This window comes from Pecten maximus, chromosome 10, assembly GCF_902652985.1.
Source record: "Pecten maximus chromosome 10, xPecMax1.1, whole genome shotgun sequence".
In the NCBI taxonomy this organism is placed as follows: Eukaryota; Metazoa; Mollusca; class Bivalvia; order Pectinida; family Pectinidae; genus Pecten; species Pecten maximus.
In genome coordinates, this window is record NC_047024.1 from 14,835,046 (window position 1) to 14,856,328 (window position 21,283).

General features: G+C 34.7%; 1 protein-coding gene and 1 non-coding gene across 21 annotated transcripts in view; both read right to left on the bottom strand.

The window, feature by feature from the left end:
• Positions 1-693: 693 nt before the first annotated feature.
• Positions 694-775, bottom strand: Trnas-aga. The gene has a single exon. It is a non-coding gene; the product is annotated as a tRNA-Ser (tRNA).
• Positions 776-12,827: 12,052 nt separating this feature from the next.
• LOC117335598 (trichohyalin-like) overlaps positions 12,828-21,283 on the bottom strand; it is a 99,353-nt gene continuing 90,897 nt past the window's right edge. For 13 of the 20 annotated variants that reach the window (XM_033895704.1, XM_033895719.1, XM_033895722.1 and 10 more), the window contains 9 exons: positions 20,880-20,923; positions 20,479-20,520; positions 20,054-20,144; positions 19,468-19,476; positions 18,939-18,950; positions 18,569-18,580; positions 17,860-17,905; positions 15,582-15,625; positions 12,828-14,546 (listed from right to left, as the gene is read on the bottom strand). In XM_033895704.1, coding sequence (XP_033751595.1) covers positions 17,879-17,905; positions 18,569-18,580; positions 18,939-18,950; positions 19,468-19,476; positions 20,054-20,144; positions 20,479-20,520; positions 20,880-20,923 — 237 coding nt within the window. In that variant the 3' untranslated portion in view covers positions 12,828-14,546; positions 15,582-15,625; positions 17,860-17,878. The remainder of the gene's footprint in view (positions 14,547-15,581; positions 15,626-17,859; positions 17,906-18,568; positions 18,581-18,938; positions 18,951-19,467; positions 19,477-20,053; positions 20,145-20,478; positions 20,521-20,879; positions 20,924-21,283) is intronic. The other 7 variants (XM_033895706.1, XM_033895705.1, XM_033895707.1 and 4 more) reach the window with 7 other exon arrangements.

The following is a 21,283-nucleotide window of genomic DNA, read 5'->3' on the forward strand; positions in this document are numbered from 1 at the left end:
TAAAAAAATGGATTGGTTTTTTTTGTCTGTTTTTTACGGTTTTACAAATTGTGAGCCCAAGTTTGTTGGGTTTAAACGGAATATTGTTTGGGGGAGTTTTGGAACCAAAGTGAAATGGGTTGAGGGTATCACTATTTTAGAAAAAAAAATACAAAAAGTCCCAAGTCATGTTTCATAATACGTGTGAATATAGAAAAAAATACACTTTACCTTGTATATATAAAATAGAGATAAAGAAATCGTGCTAAAACATTAAAAACTGGCTGTTATGTACTAAATATAAAGGTAACAGCTAGTTTTTAGTTTTGATCATGATTTACTAATCTCGAAACAAGGCGTATATGTCTCTACTAGTTTTTTCTTGCGCCAGATACCGATGGTTTTCAATGTACTTATAAATGTACTTTTGCGTTGTGTTGCCTACTAATCAATATTATGATGTTGTAGAATTGCACTTCTAAGGTAAATGAAATAATATATCGAATCTATTAGACGGTGATGGCAATTAAAGATTAGTTATGATAGGAGTTATTGTTCGCGATTTGCTTAAAATTCAATTTTTACTATATCTACTTCCATTAGAAATAACAACATTTACCCATTGGAATACTTATAAACTTGGATGTGATACTCTAAAATACAGGTAAATTAATAATAAATAAAAAAGAATGTTAGAAAAAAAATAAAAACAAACGTCGTCGGCAGGATTCGAACCTGCGCGGGGAGACCCCAATAGATTTCTAGTCTATCGCCTTAACCACTCGGCCACGACGACTGTTATTAAATAACCACGTGAAGGAAGTAAGGATCATATTTACTTGGTTATCATGGCAGTTATTCTAATATTCATAGTATTTCCATTTATGATGTTTGTTATATTACGTTCATAATACACAATATACCCTCCAATGTTAGCTAGCTTATATAATACACACTAACACCTCTATACGCACATTTTTTTAATCATGCATATTCCTTGGACTATACAAAGAGAGATAACTCGTATTCAAATTAAACACAACAAGGTTGTTCAGCGTCAGAAGTGGTTAGACTATACAGCTGTTTCGTCCTTTACACTGCTCGTCAGTGATGCTAAGGGCATGAAGTGTTGATGGTAGAAGGTTACCGAAACTCGAAATAGATCAAAAGATATGCCAAAATATGGATGGGGAGGTGCAAAAGACGCACAATTCAATGAATCTTATATATTTTTCATAAAATCTGTCAGTATAACCTATTCCCGACCCAAGTCCAAGATGATTACAGATGATTCGATAGACCTAGATCCACACATTGAAAATTATGTGCATTATACAGTAATTCCATTCAATTCAAAACGACTTTGTTAACCCTTTTATAATAACAAGGTTAATAATAACAAAATAGAAATATACAAAATACTAAATCAAACTTGATGCAGGTCTGACCAACAATATGATTCGACTATTTCTACGGCGATCTTCTCCCACAGAACAGGCCCCTTCAAAACTAGTCATCGTAATAATGTCTTCTCAAGTGGCAATTTTATTCAACCAATTTCTCTCAAACCTTTGTAGACTTTGCTTTGACATCTTTCTCAATGGCATTTTGATTACACAATTAATATTGTATAATACATTTCTGTTTTGGTATTGGACGGACGTATGTTTTTTTTTTGTTCTACGAGATTCCCAAACAATCGAGAACGTTCTATCTTATACACTAAAATAGCACATAACCTTAACCACGGCTTTATTTATATAATCACGTACAGTCGAACGTACATATTGCACATGTTAACATTTTAATAACGACTGTATGAGTTACATTTTCCCCAAGTGCACAAAACACCAACTCATCTTTCATTACAAACTGTAGTGTCCTTGGTCTTAACGCATTTGTTCACATCATCTCAAAGGGGACAGATCGAAAGATATTAACACTAATGTTGAAAAGAGAAATGTCAACCTCTCTGCTACCTTCCAGATCAGAAGAAGTCATCATCGATCTTTTGGAGATATTACATCAGTTATAAACTTGATCAACCTGCTGACACCTGGTCATTAAAGCAATGATTTAAAACTTTAACTTAGACAAACATGCACGTATATTATATATGGACCTTATTTATTGTAATGTTGGTGTGAGGGACGTTTTAAAGGTGAGGATGAGCTATCGTTGCTTGTTGTGTTATCACTCTACATTTAGCGGTACCCGGGTGAAACGACATGTTATAAGCTTAAACTGACAAATTTTGAAAGAAAATGTCACATTCCACTGCATGCATACAAAATAGGCTTGACATAGATACCTCGTCAACCGACAACTATATTGTTATCCCAGAGAACTGAGCCTGTCGTATTTTAATGGAAGATTTATTCAAAGAATATATGTTGTTAGCTTAATTGAATATATAAATATATGTTCAAAATGTCCAGACGTATAGCTGGCTTTTAATGCAAAATAACAAGTGCACAGTTATAATAAATTGCCAATGATATTTAAACATGTATTGGGCGGATACAACGCTTATCTAGAAATACTTGTGTACACATTTCTTATCGATATAGTAAGTCATATCTTATTGATCGGTGTTTAAAATACACTGAAACCTGTCTATCCCAGCCTGGCTATGCCGACATCCCTTTTTATCAAATACCTGCTATATCCAACAAATTATAAGAATGGTCTGTATAAGACCTATGTATTACGACGCCTGCCTGAACAAAAATATGCAAATCCAGTTATATACATATTTATATACTGTATATATAATTGATTTCTAACATACAGCCTTTAGTACGAGCCTAGACACGCACTTGGTGACCTTATCAAAGTACGAATATCTACATCATCATTCATCACCTATTCACCCGTGTCGACTTCTAACCTAAAATATCATTTTATTTCCAAAAGAGACGTTGGATTCATTAAAAAAATATTAGTTAAATGAGACAATCGCATTCCGGATTATTCCAACTAGTATCATATTTGGCTAAAGTCATCCAACCGTACCATGTAGGAAAATAAACAGCAAACGGTACCCGTCATCAGGTGGCTCGACTGCTCTCTAAGGAGACACCAAAACTAAAGGAAAGACAACAACAGCAAATGAGGAGACGCCAAAACTAAAGGAAAAACAACATAAGGAACTGAGGAGACACAAAAAGAAAAGACAACAACAGGAACTCAGAAGACACCAAAACAAAAGGAAAGACAGCAACAGGAATTGAGGAGACACCAAAACAAAAGGAAAGGCAACAACAGGAATTGAGGAGACACCAAAACTAAAGGAAAGACAACAACAGAGACGGAGGAGACACCAAAACTAAAGGAAAGACACCAACAGCGACTGTGGAGACACCGAAACTAAAGGAAAGACAACAACAGGAATTGAGGAGACACCGAAACTAAAGGAAAGACAACAACAGGGACTGAGGAGACACCAAAACTAAAGGAAAGACAACAACAGGGACTGAGGAGACACCAAAACTAAAGGAAAGACAACAACAGGGACTGAGGAGACACCAAAACTAAAGGAAAGACAACAACAGGGACTGAGGAGACACCAAAACTAAAGGAAAGACAACAACAGGAACTGAGGAGACACCAAATCTAACAAATCAGACATGCTTTTCATACAAAATTGATTTATTTTCCCCACAATAATTTGGACGAATTTTTTCTCATTCCCACAAAAAGATTTTTCAAAAAATTGCAATATGTTCCCTGTTGAGCCTCGTCTCCAGACACCTTTAATGACAGAAACACTGTATATACAAATTCTTTCATTCCTACCGAAAAGAAAATCAAAGGGCCAAAGGCCGCGAGAAACGTCAGGGTTTGAGGGCATAAAATATAAATAAGAAATTTAAAATTGGATTTTATAGTCGGACAGCTACCTTTGTATCAGATGAAATGTCTTATTCTGGTTATTCCTATTCTATATATATTTAAGAAAACATGTTTAACATATTTATCTGCTGAAAACTTTCCAATAGCTGAATATATTTCTTTTCCTGACCCATTTCTTTAATGTTTGTGGAAGATTATTGATATACTTCTGAATCAGTAAAGCTGCTTGTAAACTTTGAAAATAATTAACTGAAGGACAAATCGGTCTATTAACATGTACAACTAGAGATAAAATCTAAGATGTACACAGCCTGAGTTTTTTAATTATATTATAAGATGTTAATTAGGCCTAACAAACATCTATTTTATGACCCCTAGTAACACAGAAAATGAAATATTTTACCTCCGATAGAAAACTGTGGTCGCGCTGTCGGTCACGCTGTCCGACGAGACATATATAGGCCTACAGATTTGACAAACAAGACGTCAGTATATTAGTCACGGATCATAATCGTTAGATTCTTTTGAAATAAACAAATAATAATCTTATTAAATAAAATCATCATGAAAAACGGCAATGTAGTTTGTTACAACTTGCCTTCAATTCCTGTTGATATTTCTTGCGTATTCTAGTGACATACAAATAAATATGAAACTGCAAACGGTCGCTGGTTTAGTTAAAATTACATTAGACATAACAGCCATTTTGGCCGAAAGTGATGATCATGTGAACAGTCACTTGACAGCTGACGTGTGCAAAGCTATTTATAGAATTGTAAACCATTTGACAACGTGAACACGTTTTTAGGCTTATATGCTGAAATGTTCCTACATATGAACTCAGCATGAACATACGAGTCTAAGGCATGTGGATAGTTTTTTAGTAATTCATGCCACATATAAAGCCGTATTGGACGTCGGATATTGAAAATGCGCATAATACAGCTCTTTATAAAAGACAGTTGTGGATTAACGAAAATAGACCGCGAGGGATGCAATACAAAACTTATAAAGACTACAAGGAGGCTAAAAATTCATTCCGGAGTATGCACCAAAAGGCATATAAATCGTATATGGACAGTGTTAACAATGAACTTGATCAGACTGCTGATTTAGATATAAGAGTGTTCTGGCGGACAATACGAAAACGAAAGAACCCAACTCCAGACACATGTACGTCATTGACTCTTGGAGGTGTTGAAAGTAGAGATCCGATGGGAATTGTAGGCATTTTTGCAGACTTTTTTGAAAACCTTTACTCAGATAACTCAAAAGAAGAAACGGACTTTAGCCCTCCATACAGATACGTAGATGAATTAGACTCACCATTTTCGTTTGATGAGATCAATGTGTGTATACGACAGTTGAAACTAAATAAATCCCCAGGTATTGACAATATAAGTAATGAACATATCCGATATGGAGGGAAACTGCTGATAGATAAGATAAGAGAACTATTTAACTGTATTCGGATTTCTGGGAAAATACCAAAAACGTGGAAAATGGGAGTTATTATTCCTATATATAAAGGTGGACATAAAAAGAAAAATGACCCGAATAATTACCGCCCCATTTCGCTATTACCGGTCCTCTACAAATTAATGGAGAGTGTTATTCGTAATCGTATCATTCGCTGGATGGAAACAGAAAATATCCAATTCCCTAACAAACAACAACTCGGATTCCAGAAAGGAAAGAGCTGCACGATGGCATCGTTTAATCTTCACGAATGTATAAACGAAAACTTGGAACAAAACAGTAATGTCTATGTTGCATTCCTAGATACATACAAAGCATTCGATACCGTGCAACATAAAGGCATATTTCAAAAGCTTTATGAACTTGGTGTAACCGGAAACTTGTTCAGAATGCTTTGTAGCTCATACCAAGGAATTGTCAGCACTGTCGCCCATAATAATGTCCAATCGCGGTGGTTCAATGTGAATAGATCAGTAAGGCAAGGTGGGGTAATATCAACTTTCTTATACCTTCTTCATATAAATGACCTTCTCAACCAATTAGAAACATCAGAAGCCGGCGCGAGAGTTCTTTCAGTTAAATGTGCTAATCCATGTCTTGCAGATGATATCGCCCTCATTTGTACAAGCCCGATAGCTCTTCAGACTCTGCTAAACATCGCGGAAGAATATGCCAAAACGTGGAATTTTACTTTTAACTCATCGAAGTGTTCTATTATCCTGTTTAAAAATTGCGTCACTAATGTCCTATGGTCATTAGACGATGACATCCTCAAAACTGTGAAATCAGAAGTCCATCTGGGAATTGACGTCTCGTCTAATCTGAAGTGCTTCAATGCGGTGGAAAAAGCATGTAGAAAAGGAAGGAATATGTTACATGCTATTACTCGTATGGGATCAGACTGTGCACACACTAAGCCATTAACTTCTGTTAACATTTATAAGAAGGTTATACTACCAGCTGTGTTATACGGGTCAGAAATGTGGAACAATATGACAGCAAAGGACAAACAATCGCTAGACGTTTTCCAGCACTATGTGGCGAAGGTTATTCTTAATGTGAGGAAATCTTCAAGGTCAGATATGTGTGAAACGATTTTAGGCATTAACAGAATCAATAGCGAAATTGAAAAGAGGAAACTGAATTTTCTACACTGTCTGATTAGCAGTCCACCAAACAGTATAACGAAAGATATCTTCATCCGCAGACTTTTTAAATTCTTAGAACGCAATGGAACATCGAAAAGACAAGGTGGATTCGTGCCTGATATAGTCGACATTCTCCAAAAGTACGATTTAACATCATACATATCCCAGTATGCTAAAGACGGCAACTTTCCAAGACGACGCGAGTGGAAATATGATATATTTTTAAATTTTGCAAATTTGTGTATTCCATCTAAATTAGTCACTTTTAGGCCTAATGATAAACCTTGGATGACCTCAGAATTAAGAACTAATTTGAGAACTCGTGATAGATTACACAAAATTGCTAGGTCAACCAAGCTTCTTTCGGACGTTAATAAATTTAAGCAACAACGTAATAAGGTAAACAACATGAAAAAATATGCACGATTATTTTTTTATGAAAACGTAAACGGCATTATTGATGCATTTTCAACCACTGATCCAAAATCTTATTGGAGACTTATTAAACGATTACTAAAATCAACCGGATCTTCACAATCTATACCTACTCTGGTAGATTCTCTTAACAATTCTATTGTCACCAATGATGAAGATAAGGCTAATCTATTAAACAATTACTTTTGTAATATTACAACAGTTGACGATACTAACACTGCTATTCCTTTGGTAGAACAAAGAACTGACAAAACTTTTAGCTCTATAAGAGTGAACATTAACGAAATTAAAGATATCTTACAAATATTGAAACTCGGAAAGGCCTCTGGTGAAGATGGAATTAGCCATCATATGTTACGAAATACTTCACATACTGTATGTATTCCTCTTGAAATTATTTTTAATATGTCTTTATCGACCAGTAATTTTCCATCTAGTTGGAAAATTGCCAAAGTTATGCCACTATTTAAAAAGGGTGATCGACATTCTCCTTCTAATTATAGGCCAATTTCTCTTTTATCTACCGTTGGTAAAGTATTTGAACGTGTAATTTTTAAACATATATATAACTACTTCATGGAAAACTCTTTGTTTTATAAATATCAATCGGGTTTTATGCGTGGTCATTCTACTGTGTATCAACTTCTTGAAATTTATCACAATATCTGTATCTCACTTGAAGAAAAGAAACATGTATGTATGGTATTCTGTGATATTTCAAAGGCGTTTGATAGGGTGTGGCATAAGGGTCTTCTGGTCAAACTTCAATCATACGGAATTTGTGGAGAGTTACATTCTTGGTTACAAAATTATCTATGTCACAGACGACAAAAAGTCTTTTTAAACAATTCATATTCTCAATTGGGTTTAAATTTAGCAGGGGTTCCCCAAGGTTCAATCCTAGGTCCACTTTTGTTTTTAATATATATAAATGATATTGCCGATGTTCTTGAGTCAGCTGCTCGTCTTTTTGCAGATGATACCTCTATGCTAATGTCTTCGTCATCCTGTCTTGAAATTGAAACTGTTTTAAATAGGGATCTAAATTCTTTAAATCTTTGGTCTAAAACTTGGCTAGTTACATTTAATCCAGACAAAACTGATGTAATATTTATTTCTAATTCTAATGACTTAGACGAAGACCTAGAATTGAACTTTGATGGGAAAAATTTGATTTTTACTGACAACCATAAACATCTCGGAGTATATTTTAATTCGAATGCCAAATGGGGAGATCACATTAACGCAATATACAGTTCTGTTATGAAGAAAATTAACGTTTTAAGAAAATTGAAGTTTTTACTAAGCCGTGAATGTCTTTTAAGAATTTACAAATCATTCATCTTACCAGTTTTAGAATATGCATGTGAGGTATGGGATGGTTGCACCAAAGCCGAATCAGAATTGTTGGAGAAAGCCCAAAGGGAGGCCATTCGTATCATAACAGGCCTTCCGTCTTATGCAAATATCGAATATTTATATTTTGAATCAGGTTTAGATACCCTATCAAATCGTAGAAATCGAAGAAAACTCCAACTTTTATATAAAATGCAAAATAACTTAACACCAATTTATTTGAATGATCTCCTACCATCTACAGTAGCAGAAAATAACCGATATCCTCTTAGAAATAATAATAATTACAGAGTTCCTCCATTTCGGCTTTCTCTTACAAATAGTTCTTTTATACCATCTACTATTCGTAGTTGGAATTCATTAGATTTATCCGGACGATCATTACCTTCTTTACCTTTATTTGTAAATTCTTTGGCTTTAAACGTGCAACCATCCCCACCTATCTATTTCGGTTTGGGTGAAAGAAAATTCAATATTATGCACACCAGACTAAGACACCAGTGTAGTCCACTTAAGTACGATTTGTATCGTGTAAATCTTGTTGATGATCCAGCTTGCTCATGTGGATATCCATGTGAGAATGCCTTTCACTTTTTATTTGAATGTCGCCTTTATGCTCAGGAAAGACGTATTATGCTACAACATATAAATGCCTTTGGAACAGAACCTAGTTTAAAACTTCTATTGTATGGTAATACTCAATTTTCCGTAGATCTAAATTGTCGTATTTTTAGACTTGTGCATTTATTCATAAAATCCAGCAACAGATTTTAAAATATTTATAAAGTTCTTGTGAACTATTGTGTTTGTATTAAATTTTCATAGTCATTCAAACTTTATGCCTATTTCTATATGTAATATACATGTGTTTATATGTGTAATGGGAGAAGGCCTTAGTAAGTTGCAATAACTTGTGCCTAATCCCTTTTCCTTAATTGAAATAAAATATGTTTAAAGTAAAGTAAAGTAAAGTGGAAATATATCGTCAAAGCCGCGATAGATAAACATGAAGACAAACAACTGGAAGAAAGAATGAGCAATGACTCTGATTTTAATCGTTTTAAAAATGTACATAAGAGATATAGTGAACCATACAAATTGTTAAAGTTGGAAAATACGAACAAGAAAGAAATATTATACATCTGTAAAATGATAACATGCCCACCTACAGAACAAAATAGTAAAAATTGTGGGAAGTGCGGAAAACCGTTCCATGACGTCATTAGGCATTTCGTCACTGACTGTAATGTGACATTTTTTATTAGGGACACTTTCATGGACAAAGTAATAAACTATTATGGTGTCCAACCGTATCTGATACTATCGCAGATGGAAGAAGAACGTTTTTTAATTGCCCTATTTAAAGGAGAAATAGACAATTATGAATTTGAAAGCAAAGCTGTATGCTGCGAATTCGCACTAGACAGTGTTTATTTCCTATGGAAAGCGGCGCAGCTCTATTTCAACGCTGCCGATATATAATGTAGTCTATATGTCAAGGGTGAATAAACCCACCAGCAAAGGGAAATGATTTGATGAACAATTGAATTCATATTAATGATATGTTTGTACATCGTAAGATTTTCTGATAATTTCTAATTTTCATTATTATTACTTGTAATATGCACTCTCATATTTTTGAGGAATAAAGAATAATGAATGAATTTGACAACGTGAACACGTTTTTAGGCTTATATGCTGAAATGTTCCTACATATGAACTCAGCATGAACATACGAGTCTAAGGCATGTGGATAGTTTCTCTGTGGACGCATGTAAATTTCCACAACGATCAAACTGATTTTTTAACTTTCGTTTTCAAGTCAGGATTTAGTCAGAACTACGTAATCCTACGCCAACAAAAATTGGAATATTATACTGATGAGGGAAATGTTTATATGTATAATCTAAAATAGTCTAGAACACCAAACATTCATATTTCATTTTAAATAATTGCAGTAAACACGGGAACAATCAGTTAAATCGTGTTAAGAATTGCTGTTAAAATAGGAACTATATTAGGCTGCGGATGTATATCATTTGTATTACAGAAAACAGAAGTTGTTAGCCGGAAACAAAAGTGTGACTAACAAAATTTACCCACCACGACTATAACGGTAGGTGCCAAAGGCATCCTGACGTTAACAAAGTCAGGCAAATCCAGTAGATATATATATATAAATATAATTGATTTCTAACATACAGACTTAATTGTGTACCTAGACACGCGCTTGGTGACCTTACGAAAGTACGGATATCTATATCATCAATCATCTCGATTTACCTTTAAGTTGTTCGTATCCTATTTACCTGTGTCGACTCCTAACCTAAAATATCCTTTTATTTCCAAAAGAGACATTGGATTCATCAAAAATTTAAAAGCTAAATGAGACAATCGCATTCCTGTTTATTCCCACTAGTATAATATTTGGCGTAGAGTCACCCAACCTTACCATGTAGGAAAATAAACAGAAAACAGTATCCGTCATAAGGAGGCTCGACAGCTCTCTAAATATACCTAGCAATACTTTATGTCGTTTTACAAAATTTCTTTTGGAAAAGAATTCATTGTTTTACTTGACGAATGACAATGCATTGTTTTCGAACAAATAAGAAATATAAAGAGGAGTGTCGAAATTGACACAATATACCAAATCAAAACGAAAAGGAACAGGGAAAGTCAACAACAGGAACTTAGGAGACACCAAATCAAAGAAGAAGACAACAACAGGAACTGAGGAGACAACAAAACTTAAGGAAAGACAACAACATGAACTAAGCAGACACCAAAACTAAAGGAAAGACAACAATAGAAACTGAGCAGACACCAAAACTAAAGGAAAGACAACAATAGAAACTGAGCAGACACCAAAACAAAAGACAACAACAGGAACTGAGGAGACACCAAAACAAAAGGAAAGACAACAACAGGGACTGATGAAAAACCAAAACAAAGACAACATGAACTTAGGAGACACCACAACAAGGACAACAAAAGAAACGCCCATCACGCCACAGGGGATCAGACATGCCTTTCATACTAACCCCACAGTGTTGTACAAGATAATTCGGACATTCCCAAAAAACGTTTTTTGAAAAATTTGCAATATGTTCCCTGATGAGCCTCGCCTCGCCTCGCCTCTCCTCTCATTCACCTGGGATTACAGAACCACTTGGAATTCTAACATTCCTACGGCAAAGGAAATATTTAAAGACTTTGTGATATTTTTCATTGGTCTCACCCCCGTAGGACCATCGGGGTTAACCCCATTACCGAGGGATGTTTCCGGTCAAATATGAATGATATCCAGAAAGGTTTTGCCCCGCTATCTCCCTTGTCTTATACGTCTTTCACGTTATACAGATATACCCCTGCCATTGAGCAGAGTTTTCATTAGCTTGATCAATAACATCTATAATTTTGAATTGAGAAATATGTTACTTTCTGAAATTCTTTACAGGCTTGGAAATAGCCAAAATGTTATAAACTGTTATCTTTGATAATTCATTTCCCATTAGGAGGTATTCCCATGTGCGATGTGCTTTGTGTTCAATGTATATGGTAGTTCTGTTCGACCTACACCGGGTCCAACCTGGAAAACCCGATATCGCATGGATTCGGCTTTTGATTTTATTTCTGTTTAACACTAGGTTTTCTATAGTTATAATCTGTTTAGTTTCTCATCTAGCGTTGTCTAGTCTCCTGTTCCAAAGGTCACTGAAGAGACCAACATTGATCTGTTATGAATACTACGACTCCTAAGATCTCCGTTACCTTTGATAGTGTCCTCCTACACACCTGATCACATATGGCATTGACCGTTGGTGTCTCCTTAAGCATCCCTCCTCGGCTTAAGTTTTTGGTATTCCCAAGAGCACCCGTCCTCATATGACCCTGTCTGCTGGTGTCCCCTAGACACCCGTCCTCATATGACCCTGTCTGCTTGTGTTCCCTAGACACGCGTCCTCATATGACCATGTCTGCTGGTGTCCCCTAGACACCCGTCCTCATATGACCATGTCTGCTGGTGTCCCCTAGACAACTGTCCTCATATGACCCTGTTAGTTCCCCTTGTCACCTGTGCTAATATGACTTTGCTTGTCACCCTAAACACTAGTCGTAATATGACCCTAGCTGTTGGCGTTCCCCGACACAACCATCCGTATGACCTTGCCATTTGTTGTCACCTTAATCACCCGTCCTCATACTATTGTATGACCTTGGTCGTGTCCCCTAAATAACTATCCGTATGACCTTGACATTTGTTGTCACCCTAATCACTCGTCCTCATACTATTTATGACCTTGGTTGCGTCGCCCTAAACAACCATCCGTATGACCTTGACATGTGTTGTCATCTTAATCACCCGTCCTCATATGACATTTGTTGTGTCCCCCTAACCGTACATCTGTATGGCCTTGACATTTGTTGTAACCATAATTACCCGTCTACATTGTGATGTCCTTGTCTACTGGTGCCCTGAAGCCCGGATGTATACACTTTGAGCACCCGTCCACGTATGAACCCGTTGTAAGAAAGTTATAGCCAATTCATAAAAAACAAGAAAAACAAGCGCTGGCAAGGAATGAGTTTTATTACTTATGACTGTCTGTGGTACGACTTATAGTACTACTACAAGCAGAAACTTGCTACCATGTGTGTCGGCTTTATCAGGATAGACTTACAATGGGAAAACTCAGGTGATATTTATACAACTGTACATATTATACCAAGTTATCTCCCCTTGTCCATTTTATATATAAAAAAGATCGAACGTGAACTCTGATGAGCACACCTAATACAAATTTCTACACTCGTTCTTACAATCTGACGGCAACACTGCTGTGTAGGGCAACAATTCAAATGGTCAAACGGATAAACAAGTGGCAGTCAAAAGTTTTACACTTTTTGTAGAGTAACTTTCCATTAGATTTGAAATAAACTAAATGGCTCCAAGACGGACACATATGATACTTCAGACTTGCTCCAATATACGATCTGTTTAATATCTATACATATAACAGGGATACAAATAATAATATTATATTTAACCAGTATAATAAATACCAAAGTTAATTCAAAAATATACTCAAAAGGAAAGTTGACATTTGACCGATTATGGTACGCTCTCGATCAAATCTCAACGATTCACACTAACCAGCATGTCCACACTCGGGTATATACATGTACTCCCCAATATGATAATCTTATAAACTATATGGTGAGCGGAAATACTAAAAGGGGCTGTTGCTAGCCCCCGGTTCTTTAAGTAGCACAACTGACCAACACATCAGTGATATACTGGTTGTATACGGGGTTTGACTAGTGAGAATATCGTATGATACTATGTTACATATCAAGTACCCCATAATGGATAAATATACTATACGTAATAATCATACAATGGTTTCCATGGTTACTTATGTCATGCTGCATCTAATGTTTATAGGAGTTTTGATTGGTCAACTGCTGAGATTGCTGTCAAGGATCTGAGGAGGATACCGCTGTACATTGAATATAACTATTTATAAACGTTGCAAACATCATTGCACTTTGTAACACCCATCGCAAGTGTCATTGTCCAGTCAACACATACAGAAAGTCGAAAGGCACACCACTATTATATAACTGTACAACACACATGCACAACAGGAATCTAGGGCCATATACCTGAGCATATGATGGATGTGATAAAGTTATCCCCCTTGTTTCCAATGACAACCGTAACCAAGGAACCAGTGTAACATTAGTGACTAGCGGGTTTATATTGCTTACGTTTGTAACAAGACTGATATAGAAAATTGTACATACACATATGCTGCTGATATATCGATAGTTACCTATGTACACAAGCACAATACAGTGTCATCACGGATGGCAATATCGATTCTGGTCATTAAGTCCAAAGCAATATCTTTATTTCTTTTACACAACCACAGAACTACCCCTACAAAACACTACAAAAAATGTCTGCTCTGAACGCCATGTTCTGATAGCGACTCAGAAATTCCGGGGGTTTTCAACACAAACGATTCAGAAGTATTTTGGGGGCAAATTGTCTCAAAATAATTGATTACATGCATTAACATATTTTCTGAGAATATTAGCAATGTTCTAAAAAATCTTTAAACCCCATATGAAACAAACTCTTCCATGAAATCACACCGGAAGTTGTAAGGTGGATGGGATAGGTCAGAGGCGAATGATTCAACTTTCGACCTCAGCGACAGCAGCATCAGGATTTTCTTCCTTTTCGTCATCGTCAGATTTCTTCATATTCTCGTGCTTTTCATCCTGTAATAAACATAAATTGGACACGTCTTATAAAGGGAGTGACTAAGCCCAACAATTTCCTCTGGCTGAGTTTAATAAATACGGTCAAACCTGAAGGAAAACAATCATGATTGTATACGTCTATTATACTACAACCAAGAAATGTCCCGAAAATCAATGTAGCGTTATAATTTCTAAGAGAATGAATGGTCATGGGAAAGCTAGCAGGTATACAGAAAAAAAACAATTCATGCAATTATGCAAAATAACAGAATATCTGTATACCGCTCTAAAAGAAATCACAGCGTTCTGTCATTATCAACAAATATTCCATAACTACGTCCTATTTTCTGATTGACGAAGACCGATCACAAAGGATCATGAATCAAGACGTCTGGCCTATGCAAAATCAACATATGCAACTAAATAATCTAAGCAAACTCAAACAAAAATAGACTGGCGGGTTTCTCCTTAGTGTCCACTAAATAGAGCAGGATGTATATTTCGCAAAGGTCTGGACAATTTGTTGATCTACTAAGATTTCCGAATGAAAGATATGGACCAGAATTTATTACCAAGGAAAAAACAATTTTACTTTTCCATACCTCAAATATTTAAAAAAAAAAATTATTCCAATGCCAGTACTCGCAAAAGCAATACACGTACTCTCTACCGGCCCAACGCAAATATAGTAACATTGATCCTAAAACTCGAACATATAATAGATAGTATGGTCCTCTATAGTGGTGTGAAGTTTGATAAAAATCAAATAAAGGAGCCGCTAATGTGCTGACAATCTTTGGCATTAGGTATGTGCATATGTACAAGACAGGATAGACCCCAACAGCAGGCCTAGGGGACTGATAACGAAAGTGAAAACTGGAAAGCAAGTTTTGAACACGCCCATCGAATCTATTCAATTCCAACGAATACTGTAATCGTAACCTATTATAATCTGATTATGTGCTAAAATTAGAGGGCGCCAAAATTAGTAGGTGTTCAGTAATATGTGATTATCCATGGTTTATTTAAATAGTAGATCACGGGCTGACATACCTTAAGGTAGAGCTCAGCAGAGTCAGTCTCAATAACTATTCGTTCTGAAAAGAAATCCCAAAATCAGCATACAACAGCTTCACAACCACTACAACACTGTTTCCATCCTGTTTAACTCCCGAAAGTTAGCAGCAAATAGCACAAAGATTTTTAATAATTTGGTAAAATATTCCAGATGTGCAACGGTCTATTCATCAACCATAAAACACCATATTGAGATTAAAAATTATTTGATATACAAATCCTTAGGCTTTCAGCAATTTTCCATAAAGGAACTTCCAAAGAAATATTTGTCTCAAAACGAAGTACGATTTGTGTGTTAGTAGATTGTTTTATAAACATCTTCAGTAGTTTTAAACCTTAATATTCCGTTTGTTAGGTACTGATTGAAGCGTACAATCAAGTAATTTCTATTTCAATACACATAACGATGACGGCCAGACCATTACAGGCCTGCCTTCATTATCACAGAAATGATTGCTATTAAGTGACAATTTCTTATAACTACAGGACTTTAACAGGATGGAAAAGTGTATGAAACATCGCACTATACTCCACTGGCCAATTTTACATACAAAAACAAATCCAATTACTCCTGCAAATTGAAACAATAAAAACATTCCATCTTTCTATGATACAATTAAGATTTTTTAAAAGTGTATTTGAATGATAGTTGCTTACTGAAATTAACATGCATGATTGTTCAATAGTTTTGGCAGCATGAATTACAGATTTGTTTATAACCTTCTGACAATGTGCCTTATTCATGGTATGTTATAGTAAGCAGATATTTTGATGCGTCTTATAACGACTGTTTTAAACATTCTACAGCGCAGCTTAATATTTGTCACACATATTAGGTTTGTACTTGACCTCATAATCGTTTTTCTAATTACTCCATGCTATCATTCGCAATTACGTTTATGGTTGAAAACTGTTGTTTATCTACTGTAAAACAGCATGGTCTTTGTATGCAGCAAACATCACTGTGTATTCTAGGGGATCACATGATGATCAAATTCGTTTAAGAAAACCTCACCAACTAGATCCTGCATGCACTAAATAAACGGAAACAAACTTAGATTTGTCGATTACGTCAACTAAATTAAACAAACTGAGGGAAAAAACGATAAGACAACTTTTTTCCAATTTAAATGTCACTGCGGTAGAGGTGTACAGGTCGGGACGAGAATGGGAGAAATATTGGTAAAAAAACTAAACAACAGAGTGGAAAGGGGTTAAGTCTCAAAAAAGATTTGTGATTTAAAGAGAGTCCATTAAAAAGATAAAATTCCGAGATCAGAGATATATCGCAAATGTATAAAGATATACTATTGAAGGTATTTTAGCAAATATTTTAATTTCATCGCAGAAAATCAATAAATCTTTATTATGATGCAGTAGGTAAAACATGTTATTTTGGTTGATTGGGTAAACATCTGACAAAGGAAGAGGGAGAAATCATCACATAACCAGTATACCGAAGGACAATATATTTATGACGTCATACCCGGAAATATCAATGACGTCATATCACACAAGTAAAATGTCCGGAAGTGACGTTAAATGTATGTCGCAATCATTATAGAAACCTGTTCCTTCTGCTATATAATGGTTATGTGATCAACAGAATTCTACACAGAAATGCGTATAATATGAAAATTCACGTAAAACGCCGTTAGTTAGACGACAAATGAAAATTCCATATTAACACATGTGTAAGAATCTTAATATCTTAAAATGGGTGAAAAACAAGAAAATCAAAAACAAGAGAAAAGATGATACAACAAAAGGGTTGAAGCAACGACACAAGGACATCTTCTACAAAAGCAAGGATTCCACAATTTGGAACTGTCTTAAAAAGTCCGAAAAATATCAAAATAAAAGGAAAATCAGAAACTTATAAATTAATTTTGTGTAAAACATAATCAATTTACAACCAAACCAGAACTAAGAAATAATAATGTTACGGGTCTGCTATAATATATCCCGTAACCAAACTTTACTAAGTAAAAACCAACTCAAAAGACGACTTAATAATACTAAACTACCAAAGCTTATCATATTGGCCATTCGGTTAATCCTTTGAAAAAAATTCTCTATAGATATATGTTCAATGTTAATTCATCTGAATAATTATTGCATGATACTATGTAGTCATATTTCGGCTAACGTTGTGTGGGGCGGGACTTACTGTTCGTAACACAAAAACGCTGGTATTACCAAGGACAAAAGTTTGAAGTGGAAACGGGCAAATATTTCAACCATACTCCCTTACCTTGTACTTAAAGTATTTTTTATTCTGCACTCACTTCTTCTTTAGCCTAAGTGGATGGAGGATGCAAAGTGTGGTCATATTTGTATATTATTTATCAATAGTGTCTGTGTTAAAAATTATCCTCAAATGAGAATTTTAAATTATGAATAGGAGTTTCAGTAATGATGTGATGTAATTGTATATAGGGCGATTTTAATCTCAAGAATACATAGAGGATATCTAGCAGCATCATCATCAGTAATACGAAATATATTTCAAGAGTGGATTAATATTTTGACATTTGCGCACGAGTGAAAAATATTAAAATATTAGCCCACTCGGAAATATATTTCGAATTACTGAAGATACTGTTGGATATAAGCTTATTACATTTTCATAGCAAAATATACGGGGTCAGCTTTTAAGTTTCACCATTGTCGTTTGTAAGCAATGTTTTGATTGGTCACTAATGAAAAGTATCACTTTTATAGAATGAATAAATTTCGATATTTCACTGGTAAAAATGTAAAAATTTCAATTCATATCTTTGCATGTTAAAGAGGGTGTTCCGTTTGAAATTGGTAACAAAAACCTACATCGTTTGTATTCGCTAAAACTGATTAAATGATACCTTTGGTATGTTACGTATCACTGAGCTTAGTATTAAACATTATGCAGAATATTATGCCATTTCCGATTATGTTAAAAGACTTATCAGTCAAATACTCACTTCAACGTCCTCCTAAATAGATCAATACATGTTGTTTTGATAGTGTTTATCACTATACGTTTCATGTCATCAATACTACATGCATGCGAATTTCGGTTTAATATATTAGATATTTCAGTTTCATTTGGAAGATGACAAAGCGATGGTATCTAAAAAAAAATGTGTTTACCACGCACTGGTTCAAGATTTGATTTATAAGTTAGAGTTCTGTTACATGTAAATAAATGCTGACATTTTAACTCGGCTTTGTATCGTGGTAAAGTGGGTGAGGGATATGTTCTGTTACACTGTTCTCTTGACTTGCTGTATCATTTTTTCAGATCGGGAAATATTAATGTTTGCAGTAATATTAAATGTAGATAATACTCACTTCAGCTTCACCCTAAATAGATAAGTGTACCATGCATTTCATTCCGTATATAAATCATATATATATATAAATGTACATTTCTGTACATTTAGTAATAGTCTCTAGTGCGGAATAATTCGAGGTCAATCACACATCTGGTATTACACCAGCTACATATAAATGCTAGTGACATGGTACTGATATTGGAAATAAATTTACAATTCGTAAAATGTCAGTATACGTGTATTACTGTGGGATGGTATTCATCATATTACAGGTTCAAAGCTAATTCTGCTTCTGATTACACGTTTATAGCATTCATCGCGTGAAACATTTTAACTGCTAATAGCATGTAAATGGACCTGACTTGGGATATAAATGATAGTGTCCAGTAGTGTTGTACCTGGATTGATAAATATGTGTTATAACAAAGCATAAATTATGAATGGGAATGTTTCCGAGAGGTTGTTTTAGCCATTTTTACTTAAAACACAAACGAAAATTGTATAGATTATATAGTTTATAATCAAAATGAACACAGTATACTTACTTCTTCTCCCTGAAAATAAAAAGTGAGAGGGTTTGATATACAAAAATGAATACTGTCAAATGTATTGCGTTAGCGTACTATAGTAACACAGTCTAACACAACACCCTAAAACAATAGCTGATTCAAATTGGAAATGCAGACGTAAACGTGTTTCTCTATCTTTCATATTTCTTTAAAATCTATTGTTAACACATATACAGTAACTAATAATAAATTCATATGAAAAGACAATATTCACGTTCTTTATTATGTCAAATATAGCAGGAGTTGTATGTGAAGAAATTGTCAATAAATATATCTGAATGTGACATGCCTAATAGAACACATACAGTCCCGAAAGTAGGAGATCATTGTAGAACTTCAAAATATTGTAAATTTATCTACGGATAGGCAAAAAGTTCAGAAAGAACATAAAGTTAAAGAATTATTCAGACAAAGCTGGTCTATAGACTACCCATAAAAAGCTACAGCTTTACTTCTACAAAGTCGCCCAACAGACTACCGATAAAAAAAGTCAAGCGTTACTTGGACAAATTCTGCCATCAGACATATCTAGTGAATTAAGCTGGAGGTACTATAAACTTACCCCTTCTTCGTCTACTGCATGCTTGCTTGAGGACTTCAGGTTATCACGGAAATCTGATTTTTTGGCTTCTTTTCTTTGAATTTTGTCCAGTCTATGATCCAAATGAAAATCACATTGTTCAGATCAACAGTTTATGGTCGACTCGAAGAGACAAACACGATATATTACTACATTTGTATCATTCTCTAATTGGTTTGGAGGGTTTATGGTCGACTCGAAGAGACAAACACGATATATTACTACATTTGTATCATTCTCTAATTGGTTTGGAGGACAATCGTCCTTTATAGGCCAGTCATAAGATTATTTTCATTACAATTTTTATCTCTTTTTTATTGATTTCAAAGTTGTTGTTTAACATACTTCATCATTTTTTTAAATTTTAAGAGCGGTTTAATATAAAATGAAATAATACTACTACTTACTTGCTTTCTGTTTTGTTAACTTTTCGCAATACAGGCTTAACGCTGAAAAAAATGTGAAACTATCAAAATGTGTTTTAATCACCAAATAGTTACTTCAAATTCAATTAATCATTGGAGAACTGTTCTTGAATACATCGTAATTGCGGTAGCTAGATATATGTAAAAGAAGAAGCATTTCAGCTGGACATTTTAACGTTGTGAATGGAATAAGTACATCAATTCAAAGTACGTAGAGAGGCATCAACAATACTACGTACGTTTACATTCATTGAGTCTCATGAGTTAGCCATAAAAATGTAGGCTTATACATTCGTTACAGCCTAATAACGTAAAAGTTAAGGTGTATGTTACAATCATATGATCTTCTAGTTACCCGTAAACATATAAAACCGTATACTTACAATTTACCCTTTGTGTCATTCACTTTAAGCGTCAACTCATTGATCTGTGACAAGAAAGCAAAAAGCAATATAACTATCGGGCATTATCATTGTAATACGAAATAAAATTTTAATTTTAATTCCGTCACAGAACTATGTATAATTCTATGATGATACATGCTTTTGGTTGGTTGAATGATTTAACATGAGTTTGGTGTTTTTTCAACACGTTTGCGAAGATATCATACATGTATATGATTAATTGAAATTCACCACATCAAATACTGTATAATGTTCGTGTAAATCGCAGACCATCACATCACCTATGGGCGATGCATAACATAGAGAAAATGATTACATCTTAACTCCAATCCAATAAACGGATAAAATCATATATACTGTAAGCTGTAAAGTTTAGCAGTAAT